This window comes from Lytechinus pictus, chromosome 5, assembly GCF_037042905.1.
Source record: "Lytechinus pictus isolate F3 Inbred chromosome 5, Lp3.0, whole genome shotgun sequence".
Classification (NCBI taxonomy): Eukaryota; Metazoa; Echinodermata; class Echinoidea; order Temnopleuroida; family Toxopneustidae; genus Lytechinus; species Lytechinus pictus.
In genome coordinates, this window is record NC_087249.1 from 34,640,978 (window position 1) to 34,662,060 (window position 21,083).

General features: G+C 34.7%; 1 protein-coding gene across 1 annotated transcript; it reads left to right on the top strand.

The window, feature by feature from the left end:
* The first annotated feature begins 140 nt into the window (after nt 1–140).
* On the top strand, nt 141–20,679 carry LOC129261501 (electron transfer flavoprotein-ubiquinone oxidoreductase, mitochondrial-like). The gene is made up of 13 exons (XM_064100315.1): nt 141–209; nt 6,065–6,178; nt 6,844–6,996; nt 8,513–8,671; nt 9,646–9,764; nt 10,161–10,238; nt 12,051–12,197; nt 12,665–12,730; nt 13,264–13,482; nt 14,019–14,187; nt 15,012–15,194; nt 15,756–15,977; nt 16,847–20,679. Exons 1-13 carry the CDS (start codon nt 176–178, stop codon nt 17,008–17,010), a joined length of 1,827 nt encoding a protein of 608 aa, XP_063956385.1. The 5' UTR covers nt 141–175; the 3' UTR covers nt 17,011–20,679.
* The last annotated feature ends 404 nt before the right edge of the window (nt 20,680–21,083 follow it).

The following is a 21,083-nucleotide window of genomic DNA, read 5'->3' on the forward strand; positions in this document are numbered from 1 at the left end:
GTTCCCCTTCTATTCTAATAGTGAGAACGTATCTATGCAAGGCCTTTATTTTCTCCTACAAATTTTTGTTATGTAACCCATTTATTTTCACTGATGTAACACTCTCTATGGTATCTGCGAATAGAATGTAATTTCGTAATACCACACACATACCGTACACACGACGAGGATAGTAATGGCTTCGGTACTAATTCGGAACAGCCGATCAGGTAAGTTAATTTTACATTTTCACATGGATTTGTCGTTTCAAGAGGATCGAGTGTTGAATGGAATGTAGAGAAGTACATTTTTTATTTTTTTGATTAAAATTTGTTTGATTGTCGTGTATGTAATGGTGAAATTTACTGTGTTATCGAGTACCAAGACCTCCGTTTTGCTGTGTTGTTTTTCGTTTTTCTTATATACCGGTACCGTCCGGGAATCGGGCTTCCGCCCAGCCGTACCTAGCCCATTGGCTGGAGCGCACGGTTCGCTGGATCTAATTAAGTGAGCCGGTGTCATAAATCATAATTATGAGTGAGGATATTTATCTTAATGAAATGTCGAAAAGATTTAAGGTAATCGGATGGAAAACTTAAATGGAAAATGTAAAGGTTTGAAATTGAGACGTATATTGTGTACGGACTGTATCTGTACCAATTGTGAATCAAAAATTACAAAAAAGGGCGATTCCACACTAGGGCCTGGCAGTAAGGGCCTGGCCTAACGTTAGAACTTCAAAAAATATCATAAATTTCAACATGCTTACAATAAGTCATAAGTAGTGTAATATTTTACTATGAGTATGATACCTAAATTTTAGGAAAATTATTAGTTTTACTTTTAACCAAAAATGAAGTCAGATATAGTTTTTTTTGGGGGGGAACAATGGAATTTTCAATAATTTTGCTTAAAAAATTGTCAAGTACAAACACTGCCTGAATGCTTGGCAAAGCATTAAGATTGAAAATATTGCAGGTCAATGGAATAATGTATCAGTGATGGTTCCAAATAATATCTACAACATTTTTATGATCCATAATAGGGGCAGCCCTGATTTTTCCGAACCTATTTTTGGCAATGTCCCGTACGACACATGAAAATGCAAAAGTTTTTCCTACAATTTCATTTTCGATGATGCAATTTCACAATGTCAGTTTCTCTTTCTTTGACCCATGGGTGATCGATTTATCCCATAAGGATCTAATCACTGCCCTTCATTTTTCAATAATTGTCCTATTAAAAGTTGTCCCGTATGACACAGTGTGTGTCGTACGGGACATGTCCTGTACCACACACAATATATAATGCATGTAATTGCAGGATTTGGATTCAGAAACTATAAATAGTACTAGTAGGCCTATTTAAATTCAAGTAATTGATTTGACATAAAGTGAACTGAAAAATACTTTTTTTTTATCTCCATAGAACATGAAATAGGTGATTCTAACCATTGTCATTGATTTCATGTAGGTGTATTCTTTTGTGAATCCCTTCAGCTAAACTGGTGATTTTCACTAGTCAGAGCAGGTTAATTTCTTTGTCACTGAGCATGAAACGAAAACCTTTATAATTGATTCACCTAGCCTGGAATAAGACTTCCTCTTGCATGCTAATGTGCAATTATTATAAGATGTAAAAAAAAAAAAATTACATATCAATAAACTATTTGGACTTCCATTGATGATCACTAATTTTTTTTATATACAGTATTGAAACTCCTTACTTTTTTCAAGTTGTAAAAAAAAATCTGGAAAATAAGACAAACCATGCGCGACCCCAAAAACACGTAAAAAGGATGTCTTTTCCAAGATAGGGCACGTTACATACGTACAAGTGTTTCAAGTGATGATGTGACTGAGATCGTTCGATCGTCGCCATGTTTCTTAATTGCAGCTTGAGCATACGAAGCGCCAGCCAACCATGTTCGTGTTACCATTTTCAGTTCATCATAAACCGAAAATAAGGTTTATCGCTAATAAGAATCGCAATGCATCATGGGATCGAAAAAGGGGCTCGATCCCGTGATGCATTGCGGTTCTGATTAGCGATATACCTTATGGTAACCCGATCTTGATTGGCTAGCGCATTCGGCGCTCCGAAACTACCCGGAAATCAATGACTTTGTGCATGTAGTGATAGATTCTACAAACTCACGAACACGATGTAATATCGACGCTACTTCGTAAGATTTTGACGGAAAAGCAAGAAGTAATCCAAATTTGCTTACCTGTGTGATATTGGTAAGAAAACAGATTTTCTGAGAATACCTTTCATAATTAATATGAAATATAGGAAAGTGGAATTCTAGGTCGATTTTGGTACGAGGTGACAGAGTATTGCAGACTTGTTTTGATGGATTACTGCGTGGGGCACGGGAGGCTCGCACTGCGCATGCTTACTATATTTTCATTCATAAGTTTGCTTGCGGCGCAGTGGCTGGATGATGTCACCTATGGGATTTTTCCACCAGTCATATTGCCACAGGCCTAGTGGGAGGTGGGGCTGTACTATTAACCCAATCAGGTAGAGGTAAAACCGACGGCAGTGACATAACAATAAAAATATCGTTGTCCTTGTTTAGGGGGTCAATTCAGGGAATACTTGCCAAGAGTATCGTTTTATTTTTTCAATACTTGTTAAGGGTAGGGTTTCACACGCCAATATACTTGTTAAGGGGTGCATTTTCAGAATATGGAAAATACGTGTTTAGGGTGCTTTTCGAGACCCCATGGTCGCGCATGGTATCCACTCGTCAATGGAAGTGGCCCCCCCCCCCCAGGGTTGTTCCGCTGAACTCCGTTGGCTCCACTCACCAAAATACAGAGACCGAAGTTCTAGCTCGATCTGTACAGGGGACTCAATGGCCATATGTTTATATTAAGTTCGGATAAAGCAGGGAAGTGAAATTGCGCGACAGCGGAAGTAAGTCACTGTTTTTTCCCCTTTTAAGTTTATTTTTCCCCCGTTTTGGTGCATTTCATGCCAAAACGGAATAATCTTTATTTTGGTACAGTTCTTTTTACATATTTTTATGAAATAAAGACAAAAATCGATGAGCCCCGTCGGGGGGATTTTGCATTGTTAACCCCCTAATGGTGGCTGCATGATAGCAAGCCGTCTGTGTACGAGGAGAAATAAAAAAATTTAAAAAATGTTAAAAACTTCTCGAAACAGACGGCTGCCAGCTGTCTACGTTAGCGCCCGTTCCGAATAAATCTGATATTCTCAACAAGCATCATGATATCAGCATTTTGCAAGCAGATATCATAAAAAATGTGAGTTAAATGTGGTACTGACTGATTCTATAGCATTTTGTCGTCAATCTGATATAAATATCTCACCTTTTGAGCTTGAGTTTTTGTTTGTAATCTCCACAAAACTGGTCCGCGAAGTAAGGTCACACTTTTTCAGAACGGTGCGCCTTCGTCGATCGGAATAGAATTTTGAGATCGCGATACCACCGAAACCCCTTGACCTACTTCACATTTTCGTCAATGAATTTGTAGTTTAGGATCTTGCCGTCAATGTGGTAAATATTTATTGAATTGGTTTTGTATAAATTGTGAATATTTTGTGAACAAATTTAAGCCTGATGAATATTTTTGAAAAGTCCGCAAAGTTTGGACACCCCATCATACTGCACTGTCCCAAAAAGTACAGTCAAAGCCTCGAGCAGATTTAAAAAAATCAAAATTTAGTCAAGTGAAAGTTAGAAAATTTCATGATATGATTTAAAATATATTGAACCATTAAGATAATTTTTAATTTTGCAATGTCGACATAAATTTAAAAATAAAATGATAAGTCCACCCGAACAATTATGAATTAATCGATAATTATGATAATTGGTTGAATTGAACCAAGAAAAATTCAAATTCAAACAGATTCGAGTCTTAAATTACTCATTAGAGGCCTAATGTTAGATCTCGATCTAACCTACTACACTGATGAATAAGGCCTAAGGGAATACATGTACCTGAATTAAAGTAATAGAATGCTAAAACTCCTGTTATTTTCACAACGGGTATTATGGGTAACGAGGGCCGTATAGACCAGTGATATTGTGCAAGGCCATTTCTTTTCCCTTATCACTGAGTTGTGCATATAACTGTTTTTCTTTTTTAATAAGTGAAATTTAAAATGTCATAACTTTCTTAGTTTCTTATTTTACATCCGATTTTGATGAAATCGAACAGCACTAGTTTGGTTTTTCTTTATCCATTGATTCAAATTATCTTTTTTCTAGGGTGGACTTGACCTTTAAAAGCCAAATGAATATCAATATGACTGCATTAGTACATAATTTCGCAAAACTGTTCCTAGTTTAATGAAAATCCATGTTTGGTTATTAAAGTGTGGGTGAGCAGTGTGATACACATTACATGTGACTCTAGGATTGGCATATGTTACAGGAGAATGAAACCCAAAATTGAATATCACATAATATCATTGATAAGTACATGAAAATCAAAATGAATCCACTTATACCCCAATCTGATTTCCCAGTATTGAGTACCACCTCTTCAAAGTTGGGCTTCTTCAGGTTCGAAGTCTCTGAATGGAGATCGCCATTGTTGTGGGGTTCGTTCAAAATTGTGACGTCAGCGACGAACAACTGCTCTTGGTAGTACCGGTACTTCCATGTGCATAATGCATAGCTAGCTATACGGGCTGAAACCGCCCTCAAGTTTGCATAATATAGATACTTTTTTTTACCAAAAATAAATAAAATATACACAAAACACTTGAAAATATTATTAAAAAGCTATTTAAATTATTCTATGGTTTAAAAACACAAATTGATGAGTTTTGATGAAAATGTTTATATATTTATTTACGATATCCAAATTGGCATATTTGACAAAGCTAAATTTGTACGTACTGTATGGACGGTCATATACCCTGAACCGAGTGATCGTGTTATGTTGGAAGTTTGGTTATTTATCCTGATTGAATATCGTGAAATTGTTGATTGTGCTACAGTATATTTCTATATCTAAAGTTGTTTATTATTTGTTACCGTCGATTTTAAATAAAACAAAACTTATCGTGGACGTTTGTATTGAAATGGAAGGCCCGAGAGCCTACGACTTCGAGCCACAATACTCGGCTGAAGAAATCGCTCAATGAGCAGAGCTGGAGGCACGGTCAGCAGCAGCCACCCATTTTTATTTTAGATTTCTAGTCTCTTCTGCGGATCATGAATTCGGTAAAAGCTAGCTGCATTTTGTCCCCTTTTCTGATCAATTTCGGCAGCCATACGCCTGGCGGTATACCATCCTGATCAGCATTGGCCCATGTGTTTTACGCTAGCAATCACAGGTGCGCGCCGGGGTCGGACACCGAGTTGTTCGTCGCTGACGTCACAACCCCCATGGAGATATGGGGAGTATGAGCAAAATGGCGACCTCCACGGGTCTTTGGAATATCAAAATATTGATAACTTTGACTTGGCATATCATGGGAAATAGGAAACCGTTCTGCCTTATTTTGATTTTATTTTGATTAGTGAAATGTAATCGGCTTATGACCAGATAATAAATCTATCCAGTTTCATTTTCCTTTAAATATTGAAAGAAATATGGTGCAAGTACATGTATCTACAGATTTGGTTTTGGGATCTTACAGCATAAAGATGGCTATGAAGCCGTTGCCCGTACATACCAGATCGTACATGATTTAATAGTTATGACCTCTTCGATATTGGAAATACCCGTTCAATATATAATTAGGATGGATTAACACAAATATGATGAATCATGTGGTAAAATGTTTTCACTTCATAAATACTCTTTAAGTGTTCGATGTTGATACCTCAAAGTGATCACCATTTCTTCCTATAGCATTTTCAATGATGGACAAGTGTTATATGTTGCCGTCTTTAAAATTGTCTAAATTTCTGAAATATGTTTTTGAAATAAATCAAAATCAGTCACTAGAAGAATTTTATTTTGTGAATATTAGGTATCGTATACAATATCTTCAGATCAATATATTGGTTTCATCCTAAAATATTGCATCAAGACTCAATTTTGCTTCTATTGATCTATTTCTTAACATTTTTAAAATTTGATTTTAACAGCGGCTAAACAGTTTATACGAGCGTCATCATGTGCTCAGTATTCATCAGGAAACACTCCCAAGATAACCACACATTACACAGTCATCCCAAGGGACACTGATGAAAGATGGAAAGGTAATGTAGTAGTCGTTAAACACTGGTGTTTAAAAAAACAAGAATATAATTCAAACCTCTCGGCCATAGTAATTTGTTAAAAAGCATTGATAAATGTGTCTGAGGAATTTTACTAACTTAAGTTAGTGTAATTTGCAGTTTGGAGATACTGTATTATGTGGTTCAGGGAGATAAGGGTTACAAGTATGACCCTCATTTGACCAGAAAAGTCAGTATATCATCTACCATAAATTACTGTCAAACAATGTTCTCATACCCCTTTCATGCCTCTATTCATAGTATAAAGGCAATATTTATTGGAACTGGGAAACAAGTTGGTTAGTGTTCGATTTCCATCAAAATTTGGATTACGCAGCTAACATCATTTCTATTTGAACACTAACGAATGGGAAATAAGACAAATAAAGAAGACTATTCATACTAGAAAAGATATTAAGTATTTTATGACAGCTATTTTACCTATTTCCTTTTGTTGTTAGGTAATTGGGTCCCATCATTGCAGGATGATGCATTGGTGGAGCAGAAAAAAAATGTGTCCTCTGTATGCTTTCTTAACCTGGGTTTAAATAATTTTTTTAGGGTCATTTGTTGAATATGCAATGTTTAAATAGTGATGTACATGTACAAAGTATTAAAATAAATAATATGCTTTGATATTGATTCAGATGTGGAAATGGAACGCTATGGTGATGAGGCTGATGTAGTGATAGTAGGAGGTGGACCTGCAGGGTTGTCAGCGGCGATACGTCTGAAACAGCTCAGTCAAGAGAAAGGAACAGATCTCAGGGTGTGCGTGGTGGAAAAATCTGCTGAAATAGGTGAGATATCTAGCAAAAGTACAAAGTTACTTATCATTACAGTGCTTTGAAATAATAACATTGGCATGACAAGAAAGGAGTTTATATGTCATCTCCTTCGTCAAAATTTGTGCAATTCATATTATATGATATTTTTAGTGTAAGGTTTACGATGCAGAATGATATACTGTACAAGCCAGTTCTCAACATGTTTGGCAGAACATGAGTTGCTCAGATCACTGATGTACATGTATAGATGGATGTGGCTTGGCCGCTTAGGTTTTCATGACCAAGAGAAAAAAAAAGAAAACAAGGAGAAAATATAGAAAACAAAATAATGAAATTTGAAACTTTTCTTTTTATCATAAGGTCAAAATCCATCACAAATTTAAATTTTCATTTAAAAATGGGGGGAAAATTTGCTTGCTCAGATGAATTTCCTTGTTTTAATTCCCAAAACAATTTGATTGTATTTTGGGGACATACTGATATAATAGGACTAATAGTTTGTTTTGGGTAGTCACATATCTGTTATTATAAAGAGGTTAGGAAGGTCATATTTTGATTTTAATTTTCCTAATTCTGTGATAGTAATGAATAGTCTTTATCTTTCATTTCACATATTTTATGGTATGATTTTCATTTATCTGACAATTACTTTAAATGAGAGTTCACATACATTAACAACATGTAATTTCAAAGTTGTAAACTGTGTCAGGGTCATTAGTTCTATTATCTCAAAGATAACTTGATGTGAGACACACCAACTACTCAAAACAATTATAGTTGTCTGTCATTCTTTTGATTTATTTATCGCCCAAAATAGACATTTTGTTATTTTCCAGTGCTGCAAAAATGAAGGGAAAAAATCTTACACACTTGTTTCAGGCTGTGTATTAAAACAAACCAAATATCATTGTCTTTGTCAGGTAGATTAGGAGTATTTGTGGGTACTGTGCAAAGTCCATTCCCTAAATTTAGCTGAGCTTGTCTTTTTAGTGCCTTATTCCAATTGATATACAGTCCATATTATGTGTGACCATGGAGTTACCTCACATCAGTGCCACAGAGTCTGTGTTCATATACCACATTCAGTTTTCTGGAAAAGAAAAAGAAATGAATTAAACAGCAATTTTCATTATTGCAATTTTAATTGAGAATGAGATCGACTTAAATATATTTCAGCTTGAAAACTGGCAATGATGAGAAATATCACCGTAGCTGTAATATTGTTTCAATGATTGAGTAGGAGCGAAAAAGAAGAAAAGATAAATCTTTACTCTGGTCTTCTGTACAACATGACATTACAAATATTTTGTTTATTTGGAATTATCTATTCAAAACTGATGATTTTTTTAAATTCTTTTTCTTCTTTTAGATCTTTTCAGTACTAAAATGCTTTCAATCTTGACAAAAATAATGAAGAACACTTAACTTTTTATAATATTTACATTCTTGATAAGTTACAAGCGATATATAATAGGCCTACTATGTTTTTATTTCATTCCCACCAACTGATATCCATGTCTTGTTTCAGGTGGTCACACATTGTCTGGTGCTTGCTTGGAACCCCATGCTTTGAATGAACTCATCCCAGACTGGAAGGATAGAGGAGCACCTCTCAAGACGGAGGTGAAAGAAGATAGGTTTTCTTTCCTCACAGAGAAATCTCGCATTCCAATACCTGTGCTTCCTGGTGAGTTGATTGATAAACCATTTTGATAAGTGTCAAAAAACTTACTTTAAGATCCTTTACCTGTTTATGAAATATGAATGTATTATAAACCTTGAATACAGCAGTTCTTTGTATTTCCTGTGAAAGTTGTTTACCCCATTTATATATGTGATTTATGTATGCTATGATTGTTATTTTTATGATTACTATCATCATCACCACATATAGTAGTAGTAGGAGGAGGATGAGGAGTCACCCATCTCCCATCTTGTGTTTGTAGAAGATTACTGGGCTATTCCACGGTTACTCACGTTACATTTGGAGACACCTTGACTCATACTTGGAGCTGTAACTCCATTATTATTGATAGGAACTAAACATCTCTTTATCACAACATAGTACGCAGTCTGACTATCCTTTGTATAAAAACAAAACTTGGGAAATTTCATTATGCTCCTGGCAAATCTTTGAAATGTGTCAGTTACTCATGTTACATGATTTGGACATGCATAAAATGAAAAGGGGACAAAAGTGAAAAGTGTCCTCATGCAAGGCTTTTATGAAAGTTGATTATATCCATTTCAAAGAAGTATATTAGGGAGACAAGTTTGTATATAATTAAAAAAATAAAGAACACATGGTTTTTACTAGGGGTGCAGATAAAGTGGTTACTCACGTTACGGTTCAGATGGGCTATATGTACAAAGACACATTGAGATCATGTCCACCAACCTATGGAATTGCCCACTGCATCTCTTCCTTGTGGTTTGAAGAGTTAGTTGTTGAACAAGAAATTGTAAATCATATGAAAGAGAGTTAAATCAAAATTAAAGTTTTCAGTGCTTGATCAATACAACATCTGTAGCTTAAACCAAAAAAGAATCCCTCAAATTTGTTTTTATCATTGAAAATGGTGTTCATTTTATATTTATACTATTCATTGTTTTCATAGATTGAAGACTTTTTTCTGATTGTTCTTGCTTCTTTCCTCTCAGGCCTACCAATGAACAATCATGGTAACTACATTGTACGTCTTGGTAACTTTGTACGTTGGCTTGGTGAACAAGCAGAGGAACTCGGTGTAGAGATTTATCCAGGGTATCCAGCAAGTGAGGTCAGTACAGTTACATCAGTTTCATTGGATTTAAGTAAGCCTAGATTCAAGTCAAATTTTGAAGGTCCTAGTGAGTGATCATTTTGAGAAAAAAAATCTTTAAGCTCAATCATCATAAAGGTTTTGACATATTTTTTAACTAAGTGATAAAAGCTAGCAGTAACCCTGAAAAACCGTGAAAACTTGTTCTATCATATTTTGGATAAAAGACCCACTGATGTCAGAAAACCTTGCTAGTTTTGATACTTAACTGATAAATTTATCACTTTCTACAGTCATTCTTGGTACATGATATTGTATGTAATATGTTTGTCATTTTGTCCAATTTGGTCATTTATAAAAATCATAATGTGGATATTTCATCGTAATATTCATTTCTTTGTTTATCTTTTCCAGCTGTTATACCATGAGGATGGTAGTTTAAAGGGTATAGCAACTAGTGATGTAGGTGTGGCCAAAGATGGCTCTCCAAAGGTAAGTAAAAGATGCTCAAGGTCTTATCAAGCAAGCAAAGTGGCTGTGCTAAGTAATAGTAATCATGATAACAGTATAGCAAATCTTATTTGCAGCGTATATCATCCCCCCCCCCAAAAAAAAAAAAAGATGTAGGAAAACAAAGAGAATGAGAAAAGAGCAATAAACACTTCTTCGATATATCGTCATACAATTCGAATATTATGGAAGAAATGTGTCTATGAAAGATCCTTGATGTTTTATCTGTCAGTCTACTTTAAGGACGTTCCACAGTTATATTTGTGCGCATTATGATCTGCGCATAGTTTACACTCTGCGCGCTGACGTCACAATGGATGAACAGGTGATTAATTAGCTGCGGGTATGAGCTGATTTTTCTCATCTTCTGCACTTTAACTGCAGATCCGATACGTTATTTCATGAAGCTAAAAAATTGAATTATTCCATGGACCATTCAAAAAAATATTCTCTACAATTTCAAAATACTTAACTCTGCAGTGCTGCCAAGAATCACGAATATTAGCCCGAGTTTGAATAAATGGTAGAGTGGTTTTGATTTTTTCTTCACATAGATACTAAGCATTCGGCCCATTTTTGGTGTTTTAAAAAGCACATTTGCTCTAATAAAAATGCCGATAGTTTAAAAACAAGCACATGAACCCCTATTTTTTTATGTTTGTACCTCTTAGGTATACCTTCCTCTACAACTCTGCAAATTTTGGTGAAAATGACATGGATTTTGAATAAAGTGCAGCATTTATTGTACGTTTGTAGTTTGTTACTGAAATTTTACATTTTTTAGATTGGGATTTTGTTATCTTTTACGCCATTTTTAAGAACTGACAGTGCTGTTAAACTTAAAATTGCAAACAAATAGCACTATTAATAGATTCTCCATTCTAACGATACAATTATTAACTCTCTTGCGAAATTTGATGACTTTTTCATGTATTTTGAATGATCAATGGAGGTTTAAACTCATTGTAGTAATCTTGGGCGGTCTAAAAATGCCAAATTCTTTTGAATGCGCAATTCTTAAGAACATCAATTTGGGTGAACTTTGAAGCTCTATAGCAAAAAATCAAGCACATGGACCTATGTTAATTTTTGCATATTTCGAATATTAAGGTTCTAAAGTATCTATGTGCAAAGTTTGGTGAAAATGACATGGATTTCACTTTAACTGTGGAACGTCCTTAAATCACCTGATAATTAATTTCAGAACTCTAAACTGCCCATTGAAATGATCTTGAAAGGACTGTGAGGACGGCAGTAAGTCTATTTTCAAATGTGGCCAACACCACACTGTACTTTATGGTCCCATATTGGAGCAGGGCTGACACTGCCATTAGAGAACTGACCCCCTCCCTTGCTAAGGCTGATCGTGTGTTAAAGTGTTTAGTGTCAAATAAAAACAAAAGGCCAAAAGTAAGGCTGATGACTGTGAGCTCTGCACAGGTGAAGGATAGTAATTTTCTTGAATGCATTGAAATCAACAATAAAAAAAAATTGTACAAAGTTATCTGATAACATCCTCTCCATCAGTAGAAATGTTCGAACTCAGACTAAAAACCTTTCCATTAATTCCCATACTTCCATTAATTCCCATACTTCAAGCATTTTATAAGCTCTTAATTACAGCGCAGAAGAATATATGCACATAGATTCTGCACTATTCAAATCAGTATGTTATTGTTTATTGTTAATAATATTAGTGGGGCACATTCCAACAATTCACTACTACAATGCCAGTACCTGATTTTAGCATTTGATGATGCTCACTTTCCTATCAATTGTTTTCTCCAATCACAGCAAACTTTTGAGAGGGGGATGGAACTCCATGCGAAGGTTACAATATTTGGAGAAGGGTGCCATGGACATCTTGCCAAACAACTCTACACTCAGTTCAATCTGAGAGAAAACTGTCAGCCACAAACCTATGCAATAGGCCTCAAGGAGGTAGGTCATATGACTAGCTGTTAAGTCATGTGATAAGTCCTATTGGGAACACTTACCATTATACTAATGACATGTAGTGCCATGAAGGTTGGAAAGAATGTTGGTTTTAAAGGAAAGGGTGTAGAAGGGAACAATAAAAAAAAAGTTCTGATGGATAAAATATTATCTTATGTGTAAAAGGGAGTGGGTAGTGGAAATAGTAACCATAAATAACAGAGAAAGTAACCATTGAATAGTATTATAGTGTATTATGATCTTCTGGAAAATGATATTAATGTTGTCAATATATAAAGGGGAGTCGATGATGGAGATGTAGGAATGGATCAGACGGGATTTAATGAATTGAATAAAAACAATTACATAAGTAATTACATAGATTTTTGTTATCTCAATTATCATTTCCACATCATTTAAAGCATCTACTTGTATTGTGATCTGTTTCCATTCTATCTTCCTCTGTTGTTTAGCTATGGGAAGTAGATCCTAGCAATCACCACCCTGGCAGAGTGGAACACAGTATTGGTTGGCCATTGGTAAGTATCCTTCAGGAGAGACAAGTATTTGAGATATTGTATATATACTCTGTCTAAAGGTGATTGATATATTCTTCATGTGATATAAACTGAACAAATGAAATCAAAATCATTCTTTTAAGAACTCTTGTACAATGTAGACATTCAAATTTCATTGACTACTACCTTTACAGATAAAGTCAGATGGATGATAGGACTGCATGATGTTCAATACTCCTCGTCTCATCCCAACACTGATATGCCTCAAAAGTCACAATCAGAGAGCGGTGTATGCAAATAGATGTCGAGAGCTTTGTTCTATCACACCCTTTCTGTGTGTGACTACATTTTAAACCGATATAAGTCTCTATTCATTTATTCAATGTGGAAAAGTTTCCCTTCTCTGTGTATGTATCATACATTTTAAACTGATGTATGTTTTGATTCATCCAGTGAAACATAAATAGTAAAATATTCTTTTAGAATTTATTGTAAGTCCAGTTGAGCAGCTTCAAATTTGCATATAACTCTTAATTCCCCTTTCTCATTTCTAGAGCAAAAACACATACGGTGGCTCCTTCATCTACCATCTAGACGAAGGAACACCCCTTGTAGCAGCAGGGTTTGTAATTGGTCTGGACTACTCCAATCCTTATCTCAGTCCATTCAGGGAGTTCCAGAGGTTTAAGCATCATCCATCAGTCAAAGATACCTTCCAGGGTGGAAAGAGGATAGCATATGGTGCTAGGGCTCTCAATGAAGGAGGCTTCCAGGTAGGTTTACTATTAGGCTCCTTGAACATTTGTGTCCTACATGTTTTGTAAAAAAAAGCAGAAGGTTGGCTGTGATACGTTACGGCATATTAGTTCATCACTTGCCCTCTTCCGTAGACATTTTCGCAAGCATTGAAAATTGGTTCAACCCAGAATTTAAGAAAAATTAAAGAACTTCTTTGCTATGCATTTTGGGATTTTTTTACTCATCGGTCCATGTTTCTAATGATGTTTAAATAACATTTTTGTTTACAATTGTCACATTAGAGTGGGTATTAGTACCTAATACTTTGCATTGTAGTTGCTTTATTATTGGAAACTCTAGATGTATGTATGTACGTCTAACACCTTTATGTTGAACCTTAATTTATACTGAAATGGTTTTTCTATGTTTTGTTGTTCTTATGAATAGTTCATGAAGTGAAGTAGGAAAGGAGAATGATGGGATTGGGGATATCAATTGACCATTTCATAGAATTACCCTTGATCATTATTTAATAATTCATTTTCCTTTCATTGTTTCACTTTTTCATCAGTCAATACCCAAGTTGTCATTTCCTGGTGGTGTTCTAATTGGATGTAGTCCTGGTTTCATGAATGTACCAAAGATCAAGGGTACCCACAATGCAATGAAGAGTGGTATGATCGCTGCCGAGACTATCTTTGATCGTCTTACACAGGAAGATGCTTCATCTGAAACAGCAGGTGTGTATACTTAAATCATCACATTTCCATTGTGTAAATTTTTGTAAACATGTACAAAATTTTCCTACCTTGCAGTGATGATCCGACTCTTTTCATGAATAGCATTTTGTTTACATCCATTGAGCACGAATGTAATACTAGATACTGGTATCACCAACTGTGAAGCCAGTTTTATGTATATATTTCAAACTTTGCTTTTGAGAACATCAGCTTACTTATTTGCAAAAACTAATTTGCATGAAGTCTTTATTATTTAATCCTATTTATAACAGTATAAGTGTTTTACTAAACTGTTCAAAATCTTAAAGTGATAATTTTTTATAAAAAATATTTGTATTTGATTAAAAAGTTATGTATGTTTATTGTACCACTCTTCACTTAACTTTTTTTTTTTGGGGGGGGTGTTGCACTTTAAAGTTTGAAATGTATGAAATGCTTGGTAATATTGCATGAATGTGAAAAACAAACAATGTTTAATGTATAATGGTAGGGGCCTTTTCTACTAACAGTTGAGATTGATTAAAATCTATGTCAACTGTGGAAAGCCAGCAGTTATTTAGAATATGTGCACATTGTCCTGTTTGAAAGGAAAAGAGCAAGCTTGTTTATCAAATCATCAACAAATTCATCAGAATGTAATTTCTCACGAGTGCAGTCTGTTTTGGCAGATTACAAACTATGACAGCAGACCTTTTATCCTTCATTTGTTTAAATCATGGACAAAGTTAGATGTTGCAGGCTTCCTCTCCTTGAGACAATAAAAATCAATTATGAATGCTCCATTCAAGATGTGCAATGAATTCAATTCCTTCATTTTTTTGCAGGCATCAATGTGACAGAATATGAAGACAGGCTGAAGAGTAGTTGGGTTTGGAAGGAGTTGGTATCTGTCAGGAATGTACGTCCAGCTTTCAACAGTCCTCTAGGTCTCTATGGAGGAGTCATGTATACAGGAATCTTCTACTACCTTCTTAGGGGAAAGGAACCATGGACACTCAAACACCATGGTAGGTTCAGAGCCTTTCGACTCCATGGAAGGCAGGAACCTAGGGGCAGCCTTTTTAAACTTGATATTTTACAATAAATTTCTGAATAAAAATATTTCAAATGGAACATCAGAATGGTTCTTGTTCATGTAATATAATAAAATATGACATATCTTTGACTCTTTTTGGTATGGGATGTTCCATTTTAGTCTAAGAATTGCATTTATACTCCTTACATTGGTCAGATCTCATTCATGAGGCATGCTCTACCATGTATTAATTACTGTGATTACACTTTAAATATCATAAGTGTGTTGGCACTTGGGCATGACTTTAGTTCATATTTAACTCTTTGTTGTTAAACACCCCCACCCCTACTGTTATTTAAGATAAAGAAATAAAATATAAGTCAGTTAGCAATACAATAATGCTACCATCAGTTTTATATTTTAGTTCTTAGTTTACCATAGACCTCATGAATTTCAATTGGGATCGATTTCTTTTATGTCACACAGCCTTGAATTGAGAAGTTATTATTATCAATGAATTTATTTTATTCCCTCTGCTTCCATTGACTCACAGGCAAGGATGCCGATTCCCTGAAGCCTGCTGCTGAGTGCACCCCAATAGAATACCCCAAGCCAGATAATGAGATCAGTTTTGATCTTTTGAGTTCTGTCGCCCTCAGCGGTACGAACCATGAAGGAGATCAACCAGCCCATCTTACACTCAAGGATGATAGCATCCCAGTCAATAGGAATCTAGCCATCTATGATGGGCCTGAACAGAGGTTCTGTCCTGCAGGTCAGTTAGTTTTTAAGAAGATTCCTTTTCATTATGGGGACTAATTTAATTCAGTTTTTTGTTGTTGCAAACTTAACAAAATCATTCATTATTCAAATGGTTTGAGAGCTCACTTTCAAGTTTCCATATATGGCAACACTGAGAGGCATAGTGCACTGTCACTTAAAGGAAACAAAAACCCAAAAGAGAAGCATCTTATTGGAAAGGGTAAATCAAGAGGAACAATTTAAAACAAGTTGCATCAAAATTGGTTGTGAAATAGGCAAGTTATGGACGTTTTGAAATTCTTGTACTTTCTATGGGTATCCTCAAATTGGCAAACATACTTCAAAATGGCTGATTTTGTGGACAACCCTCCATTTGTTTTGTTCACAAATTTTCAGATTTTCCCCTTTATTTTACATATTTCACATCTCCTGACCTTGACATATGTGGTGTGAATATATTATATATTTTCCCATGACAGACATTATGCTCAGAATGAGGCAAAATGCAATTTTAAAGATAATAGGGAAAATCTGAAAAAAAATTGTGTATAAAACAAATGGAGAGTTGTCCACAAAAATCAGCCATTTTGAAGCATGTTTGCCAATTTGAGGATCCCCATAGAAAGTACAACAAGACTTTTAAACATCCATAACTTGCTTATTTCACAACCAATTTTGATGAAACTTGTTTTAAATTGTTCCTCTTATTTTACTCTTTCCAATAAGATTGCTTCTCATCTTGCGTTTTGGTTTCCTTTTGTCAATACAGATGCAGTGACCAAGTTTATCTGCTGAGCTCAGTTCTCCTGGTTTATGCTTTCTTGTCAATATATATTTCTATCTTATCTTTTAATTGACAAATTATCACTCTTTTCATTTCAGGTGTATATGAGTATGTCCCGACAGAGGATGGTGATGCGATGAGACTACAGATCAACGCTCAGAACTGTGTCCATTGTAAGACGTGTGACATCAAGGATCCTAGTCAGAACATTAACTGGGTAGTTCCAGAAGCTGGAGGTGGACCGGCATACAGTGGCATGTGATTCCAATGCATGTACATCTAGCATCACGGGAGCATTTCATGAAACACATAGTCAGTGATTTCACTGATAATTGTTAAAAGCTACTGAAATCCTTGCTTCTGATTGGCTCAGATCAAATGAGTCAATGAAAACCATTGACTATTCGTTAATTCAACAATGTCTGGGGACTTTAAGTGAGAATTCGAAAGAAATTGCAGTGGAAAAGGCCTCTTCATATCGTGTTTTGTTCAACCCAGGAAAAACAGGAAACAGGTTTACAAAAGCTCTGGGATTTTGAAGAAGTCTGAAGTGCACAGGTCAATTGATTGTGACATTCACTTGTCATTGTTTTGTATTCAATCAGATGGAATACAAGATGCAATTAATTCTGGCTAGGGCAAGTGTTATAGCTTGCCCTACTTTTATGCATTTCACATATTGATCATTGAAATCTCATTAATATGAAGGTTGGCAGTTTACTGAATAATCAGTTGATTTGTACATCAAAGAACTATCGGGTAATATCATGTTCTTTTTCTCTCATTATTCATTTGACAATGAGTAGCGTCCATCTGAAAATTTGTTGAAAAGTCCAGAGTCCAATCTTACTGCATTTCATTTCAATAAGTAGTCACAGTTTTTTTCAAAGGTGTATGATTGGTTCTATCCTTGGGGGAAAATCTTCAATCCAACCATCTCTTATAGTCATCTAAATCTTTATTTTACTAGTTTTATATGGAAGTACCAATTTAAATGCAAATCATTTGGAATGGAATAACTTAAGAAGGCACTAGACTGTTTGATTTTGTAATTCAGTTATACACTTTTCAAAAGTTGGAGGATATAGGTCCATGAACTAGTTGACAAAAAATTGCTTGTTCCAGAGTATGTTCAGCAATAACCCTTCTCTTTTCAATTATAAATTTATGACAAGTTGACAATTCTAATGGGATGATTTCTGTAGCTGACATCAGTATATTTGTTATTAATAGGATTTATAGAATAGAAGGGCCAAGTGGTTTTGTACTAGGGGCATCAATTGAGATCTATCTGACATGAGTATTTACAGATCTGTCTCACAAATTTTGTTTCATGAAGTTGTTCGGAAATTACGAATAGGGTGATTCCATACGTGTCGTACGGGACATTTAGAGAACATTTGACAGTTTTTTGACACGAAAAACAAAAAATATTCCAGTAACTAAAGGTGATCATCAAGTACTACCAGAGTGTTAGGAAAACCAAGACTTAACATGACTTGAATTCACATCCTGTATAATACAGATTTAAAATAAAAATGTGTCGTACGGACGCAGAAAAAGTGGCTTTTTTCGAAACCTCAAGTTTGAACTCTAAAGTCTGTGAGTTGGACAGATAATTTTCATAGAAAATGAACTCAAATTGATATTTAATTACCCAAGAACAAACACATCTATGAAAGAAATCAAAATAAACATTCATGAATGAATAAAGCAAATTACAATTTTCAAGAACATTGTGGCGTACGGGACACTCAAAATGTGTCGTACGGGACACTTGTGTGTTGAACAGGCACTTGCGTGTTGTACTGGACAGCCTGTATAAAACAATGAACTTTTTATCGATCAGAAGGGGAGCATTGCCCCTAAATTCTTCCTTTTTAATGAAAAGCCTTTTAATAAGTAGTCATTCAGGACAATATAATTAAGTAACCTCAATATATACAATCGGGAGCAATATATTATCTTTTTTTTCACGATGGGAAATGTACAATGGTTCACAGCATTTTTACGAGCTGAAAAACTTGAGGCTTGGTGAGAAGTTATGTATTAGTGAATTAATTGATGATTTCCAATACACTATTTAAACAATGAATGAATGAAACTGTTTGTGTAAATTATGGGGCTAAAATGTTATGATTTTTCATATAGAATGTATATATACATGATATATGTCACAACTGTCACTTGAAATTCCACAAAATGTTTTTTTTTTTCTAAAATAATGCGATTCTACTTTTTCAAACCTTTCTGCATTTCATGAAACTATATGGTTTGTCTTTTTTTCCAGACTTTTTATTCAACTTGAAAAAAGTAAGGAGTTTCAATACTGTATATAAAAAAATTATTGATCATCATGGGAAGTCCAAATAGATGATTGATAGGTAAATATTTTTTTTTACATCTTATAATAATTTCACATTAGCATGCAAGAGGAGGTCATCTTCAAGGCTAGGGTGAATCAATTGTAAAGGTTTTCTGTTCATGCTCAATGACAAAGAAATTAACCTGCTCTGACCAGTGAAAATCACCAGTTTAGCTGAAGGGATTCACAAAAGAATACGCCTACATGAAGTCAATTAAAATGGTTAGAATCACCTATTTCATGTTCTATGGAGATAAAAAGGATACTTTTCAGTTTACTTTATGTCAAATCAATTACTTAAATTAAAATAGGCCTAATATTTATTGTTTCTGAATCCAAATACTGCAATTAAATGCAGTATATATTGTGTGTCGTACGGGACAACTTTTAATAGGACAATTATTGAAAAATGAAGGGCAGTAATTAGATCCTTATGGGATAAATCAATCACCCATGGGTCAAAGAAAGAGAAACTGATATTGTGAAATTGCATCATCAAAAAAAAAAATTGTAAGAAAAACTTTTGCATTTTCATGTGTCGTACGGGACATTGTCAAAAATAGGTTCGGAAAAATCAGGGCTGCCCCTATTATGAATCATGAAAATTGGTGTAGATATTATTTGGAACCATCAATAATACATTATTCCATTGACCCGCATTATTTTCAATCTTCTCGTGCTTTGCCAGTATTGAGTAATCGTTTCAGGGGGCAGTGTTTGTACTAGACTATTTATTTAGCAAAATTATTGAAAATTGAAAATTCCATTGTTTCCCCCCCAAAAAAAACTATATCTGACTTCACTTTTGGTTAAAACTCATAATTTTCCTAAAATTCAGGTATCATAGTAAAATATTACACTACTTATGAATTATTGAAAGCATGTTGAAATTTATGATATTTTTGAAGTTCTAGTGTGGAATCACCCAATAGCTTTATGCAGGACTCTTGACCCTTTCTACTGCTGTATGAGATATCCATATGTAGCAGGCTTAGCACCTCTAAGAACATGTTCCAGCTGTACGTTAAGTCATGCATGAATTTGTGTGTTACTTACAAACAGCTTTATGAAACACCCACTTGTTATATGAGAATATAAGTAGTTTACACTGCATAGCAAGTTTCTTTCTCAAATGATAAAATTTATTCTTTTGACATACATGTACATGTAACACTCGTACTTGAAATCCTTAGACCTTTAGTAATGTATTTCATATTAAGTGCATGAAATTTGAATACCGGTAAGTAATCCTAAACTTGTGTATTGTGACAGGAATTAGGGAGGACTTGTGTATCATCATGAAGAACATGGGCACCGTTGTAATGTATTCTTGCAAAACGCACAATTTGTTTAATGTATTTTGAAGCCGTTATGGAGTTAATGTCTTTATGACTTTTAATGTAATAGTGATTGCATGAATGTTATTCATGGACCATTGTATATAAATTCAAAGAAGTTATATGTTTTGTGCACTTATGATTCAATGAGAAATCAAATATATAATGTATAGCTGTATCATACTAAAATGATTGTTTGAAGGCAATAAAGCTGTTTCACCTGATTAAATCCCTTTGTTTTGCTGTTCATTTGTTTGATTAATGAGATGCAGAAGCCTCAATTTACTTAGGCAGTTGCAAAATGAGCCCAAATTTATGCCAATTTGATTGAGTGCATTTGATTTATGGCATGTACTGAGAAAGTAATGAAAGAATGCTCCCGACACATTTAACCTGACATTGAATTAAAAATTGTATATTTGTTACTATTCTGAGTAAACAGATGTCATGTAAGACATGATCTTGACATAATAGCAAGGAGCATGGATATTGTGGACATTCCTTGTCTGAATCAACTCGTAGACCTTTCTCAGAGTACATGCTAAATCAAGTGCACGTAATACGTAAGCCACAGTTACTACCTTACACCACACTTCTATGTAATGCCAGTTGCCAATTTTGTTATGAATCAAT

Coding starts and splice junctions, on each gene's coding strand:
- LOC129261501 (XM_064100315.1), top strand. CDS start 176: ATGGCTTCGGTACTAATTCGGAACAGCCGATCAG. Junction 210..6,064: donor AATTCGGAACAGCCGATCAG/GTAAGTTAATTT, acceptor TGATTTTAACAG/CGGCTAAACAGTTTATACGA. Junction 9,765..10,160: donor CAGGGTATCCAGCAAGTGAG/GTCAGTACAGTT, acceptor TATCTTTTCCAG/CTGTTATACCATGAGGATGG.